At 34.1% G+C, this 5,123-nt stretch overlaps 2 protein-coding genes across 2 annotated transcripts in view; one reads left to right on the top strand and one right to left on the bottom strand.

The window, feature by feature from the left end:
• LOC107633912 (protein C2-DOMAIN ABA-RELATED 4) lies at positions 8–1,149 on the bottom strand. The gene is made up of 2 exons (XM_016337503.2): positions 900–1,149; positions 8–813 (listed from the first exon to the last, which is right to left on the bottom strand). The coding sequence occupies exon 2, from the start codon at positions 709–711 to the stop codon at positions 214–216; it is 498 nt and encodes a 165-aa protein (XP_016192989.1). The 5' UTR covers positions 712–813; positions 900–1,149; the 3' UTR covers positions 8–213.
• Positions 1,034–5,123, top strand: part of LOC107633913 — an 8,520-nt gene continuing 4,430 nt past the window's right edge. Inside the window, exons 1-2 of the mRNA XM_021117461.1 lie at positions 1,034–1,172; positions 2,062–2,271. Coding sequence (XP_020973120.1) covers positions 1,034–1,172; positions 2,062–2,271 — 349 coding nt within the window. The remainder of the gene's footprint in view (positions 1,173–2,061; positions 2,272–5,123) is intronic.

Raw genomic sequence — 5,123 nt, 5'->3', positions numbered from 1 at the left:
TTCGGGCGTTCAGCAAGAGGGGCATAAATTTTAGAAAAAGGAAACGAAAAATGCAAAACACGCAATATATATAGGGAATAAAGCTATATATTGAGATCAGAGATGGCAATGCAAGTTTAGTTGTATGTATATATATGCATGGAGTAATTAATAAAGCATGCTGCATGCATGAGATGAGAAAAAAAAAAAGAAAAAAGAAAAAGAAAAAAGGCGTCACATGACAGATCCAGGAATATTTATCCATTGCAACTGGATTTCAACCTCACCACATTCGACGTGTCGCAATCTAAGGACCATGTCTTGGACAATTTTGCCGTCGACGAGAGTAATACGGCTCTCCTCAGCAAGGCAGTTTTGCCTGCTAGGCTGTATTCGGGTGATTATGGTGCCCGTTGGGAGGCCTTCAGTGTTCATCTTCAATGCTTCTATGAAGGGGTGTATGTCACACTCTGCATCCCCCATGGGGTCGTCTTTCGTGAACGTGTCATGGTCATACACAGTCAGCGTGAACGGAACGCTGGGATCTTGTACGGAAAGGGTAAGCTCTTCATCCCACTCCGGGTTAACATCCTTTTTTATGATACGTGTCTTGAGTTTCTGCTTCCCCATCCTAACCACGCAGTATGGGTCACTGGTATTCACATCACGAACCGCCAGATTCACACCACGCTTGATGTGAATCCTAAGAAGCCCCATCAGGTCATTCATCATGATTATTCACTTTTCTCTCCCTGCAGGACTCTCTAATTTGGTTGTGATGTTGATCACAATAATAATAATCTCCTAGCTGCTCCCTCTCCGTCCTTTTTTAATCTATTTTGTGCAACGAACAGCATAAATAAATATAAGCAAACAGAGTTGAAAATCATAATAATACTAATTAATAATATAGGGCCTACCAGAATTCTGTTAGGATGTTGCCAAGGAATAGCGGTAGTTGTGTGAAAGTGAAACCCTGTCCTGAGGGAGGGAGAGAGAGAGTTCGTTACGAGGGATATATGCAATAATAATTTAATAATTAATAATATTAATAATGAGGAGGAAACATAGGAGGAGGGGAGGGGGTGGATATGTGGGTATGTGTGTTTTGGAGAGGAAGGAGCGGAACATCCGATTCCCTCATTCACGCTCTTCGCCTCGCTCTCAACCCCTAATCCAGTACTCCCCAATTTGTACGGATAAGCGTTTACCTATTTACTCTGTTGAAGAAAAGAAATTGAAAATCAACCTAAGTGATAAATATTTTTTATTTTATATTTAAATCAACACTAGTTAATTTTTTTATTTATATTGAAAGTATTACTTTCTTAACATTCATCGTGTACTTTTTTCGTTCCCAAGATCTGGGTCAAAATCAAAATCGTTCCCAACCTTTTTTTTTTATTAAAACCATCCTCAACGTTACAAAACGTTATAAAATCGTCATCTTCTACTTTAAATTTTTTTTACTAAATTATCCTTATTAAATAATAAAAATAATAAAAAAATTTATAAAATAAAATTAAAAAAAAAAAACAAAGGGGAAGGGGAAGGAGGAAACCCTCCGCTATTCGTTGTTCGAGTTCTCCCTGCCTCTCCCCGAAGCCGCCACTTGTCCCTGTCTCAGCCCACCGCTGCAACCCTTTCTCTTTTCTTCTTCCTCTACTCTTTTGCCTTCTCCTCTATCTACTGACCCATGGTCGAACCACCACCAACAACTACCTCAGCTACCTCTAGCAGCTGCTGTCCTCACCACCACCGCTAGTCACCGCCGCTGCAACATCCACCTCTCCCCTGACTTCTTTTTGCTTTATTCTTCATTACACGTTCATGAACCAACCCACTTTCAGTTCCTCTAAATTTTTGTTTAATTTAACTTAGGTTTAATTAGAATTTTAGTTTAATTTTTAATCAGTTCTAGTTGCTCGGTTAGTTTAGTTAGATTAGATTTTTCTGTTAATGGATACTAGGTTATTAGGATAGGTTAGTTTAGGCTTGTTAGTGGTGATAGGATTGTATGTGTTTGGATTTCTGAATTGTTGCTGGTATTGCCGTTGAATTGTATGTGTTTGTCTTATGAAGATTTTGTTATTCGAATTGCTGAGGATTGTGTTAAATATGTGGGTACGTACTTGAATATATGGTTGTTGTGGATTAAAATTGGTTCCATTGACAGATTGCTGCTAGAATTGTTGAAACCTGTAGTTTGGTTTGCTTTGATTGGATTTGGTTACCGGCGGAAAGGGAAAAAGCGAGCTAGATTGATGATGATGGTGAAAAAGATGAAGCTGCGTTGAATTTGAGAAGAAGAGAAGAAAAAAGAAGAGTGAGAAGAGGAAGGGGAAGAGGAGTGGGTGTCCTCCGGTAGTGGTAATTATCGCGGCGAAGGTGAGAAGAAGAGGGTGATTTTTTTAATATTATTTTTATTAATAGTTAAGGGTAATTTGGTCCAAAAAAATAAAAAGGACGATTTTATAACGTTTTGTAATGTTGAGGATGATTTTAATAATAAAAAAGATTAAGGACGAAATTGATTTTGACCACAGATTTTAGGGACGAAAAAAGTACTTATCCCTTTACGTATAAAATTACACAAGGGATTTATTCATAAAAATTACATCTGTAGATTGTAGTCAAACAACAAAAATATTATGTCTACACTAAAAATTAATTACAAATTCTTTTTTGTGTGAGAGACAGAGACGTGTATCACAGGATGGTGTGAGAAGAGAAGTATTTTACATTGTTATGGGTTACATAAATCGGTGCCTCTGATTTCTTTGTATTATTTTATTTTTTTAAATAAACAATCACAAATCGAACGGTCTGATTTGTGGTGTAGAAAATAAAAAAAATTTTAATGTTAAATTCAGACTCTTCGATTTTTATTTTCAAAAATAAAAAAAATTTCAAAATACAAATCGGACCTTCCGATTTGATCATCACCTTTTCCATACAAAAAACTTGCATAGTCTGAGTTCTTTACACTGAAACTGAACAAAAGTTACCCCACACATTAGTGTAGCACCCAGGAACCCATAATCATGTACAACACAAACTAAGTTTTCATAACAAAAAAATGAGCCTAATAATGTGTGGTCTAACAACGAAAAATGATGATTAATTTTTAATATACACCTACTGGTTATCAGAATTGATTTAACAATATTAGTTTAAATAAGTATAAAAAAAAACTGAAATTTAATATTTTTCTCAATCATGAGTCATCATATATGTTCATATCCTATTCCAACACTATGACCTAAGTTTAAATAAATCAAAAGGTCTAATCCAAAGATTGGCCTTCGTTACCCACCGACCTCCTCAGAAAAGGTCGGATTCGACACAGACTCCTTCCCAAAGAAGTCGGGTTCGATGGATAGCTGACAGATAACACTTATTTAAATAAGTAACTATCCCTAAAATATCTCAACCCACTTCCAAGAGTCATATCTCAACTACCCTAAGATAAAGAGACGGTTACCCACCTTAAAAGGTGGAATTACTCCAACGATGGTTATTGGATCACCACTATAAATATACTGACACCCCTCAGGTATCTCTAAGTTCTAATACTCTCTAAATTTACTTACCCCTTTGCTAATTTAGGCATCAAAGTGTCTTTGCAGGTATTACTCCCTATTCTCTCACTTATGCTAATAGGACGGTAGCTTCTAGACGCAAACCAAGTCAGAGACCACCTTTCCTAAACATTTGGACCTACCCTACGAGCCCAATCCACCTATGTCAGGTCACCTACGTAACAACATCAATAATGAATTTCAAAACATTAAAAAAAAAAAAACCCAACAATGCAAAGTCAAGTCTTGACCGAGTGTTAGAAAAAGAACGTGTCTTTTGTTGTTTGAAACTTTGAATACAAAAGAATAAGAGCAGAGGTCTCTACTCTCTAGTGTTATATTGTTTGAAACGTTTTAGTTATTTTTGTTGGTGCTGATTGTGCAGTTTAAGTTGCCAAATGCTAAAATAGAATGGGAGAAAAATATGTACAGAATATATTATGTGATCGATATTTAAAAAAAATATAGTTAATAGTCAAAATTGTTTCTGAAATATATTTTGATCTCCATTTTGGTTCTCAAAAGACAAAATTAATCAAAATCGTCCCTGAAAGATACATGACTTGGTCACGTTAGTCCTTCCGTCAGTTAGATGATGACGTGTCATGTTAAGCGCCACGTGGCATGATGACGTGGTGGGTTAATGCCATGTGTCACAAGATGATGAGTTGACGTGTTACTTGACATGTAAAAAAGTTATTTAAAATCAAAATAGTTCTTGAAAGTTTAGACGCAAGTTATTTTCATCCCTAAAATTTTAAAAATTAATCAAATTAGTCTTTATATATTTTTTTTTTATTTTTTCTTGATACTATTAAATTTGAACTTTTTTTGATATTACTAATTTTAATAGAAATGTAATTGACAAACATGTTTTATAATAGAAAAGAATAAGAGAGATTTTGAAAAGAATTAAAGGAGAGAGATAATTTTATTAAAAAAAATTTAAGAAAAAAAGATACAATTACTAATTTTTTGTTTGTCAATTACATTTCTATTAAAATTAGTAGTATAAAAAAATATTTCAAATTTAAGATTTACGTCTGAACTTTCGAAGGCTATTTTGATTATAAATAACTTTTTTACATGTCAAATGACACGTAGCGTGCCAGGTATTACTGATCTGACACGTCAACTAATCATCTTGTGATACATGGCATTAACCCACTACGTCATCATGTCACGTGGCACTTAACGTGACATGTCATCATCCAATTGACAGAACGACTAACATGACCAAATCGTGTATCTTTTGGGGACGATTTCGATTAATTTTGTCTTTTGAGGATCAAAATGGAGATTGAAATATCTTTCAGAGACGATTTTGACTATTAACTCAAAAAAAAAATACTATACTCATACACTAAATACTTTTAATATTTGTATAAAAATACAATTTTTACTAATTAATTATGTATTTAAAAGTTTTTTTAATTAATAAAATAAAAAAACATTTAATTATTAAAAAAACACCGTTGTCAAGATGATATTTATTATAAAAATATAAACATAGCGAGATGTCTTTTTGAGAAATCTAACAGATCTTAAACCTACTTACTTATG

The sequence above is a fragment of the Arachis ipaensis genome, chromosome B03 (assembly GCF_000816755.2).
Source record: "Arachis ipaensis cultivar K30076 chromosome B03, Araip1.1, whole genome shotgun sequence".
Lineage (NCBI taxonomy): Eukaryota > Viridiplantae > Streptophyta > Magnoliopsida > Fabales > Fabaceae > Arachis > Arachis ipaensis.
The sequence above is the reverse complement of the archived record's forward strand: the minus strand, read 5'-3'. Positions and strand labels throughout refer to the sequence as shown.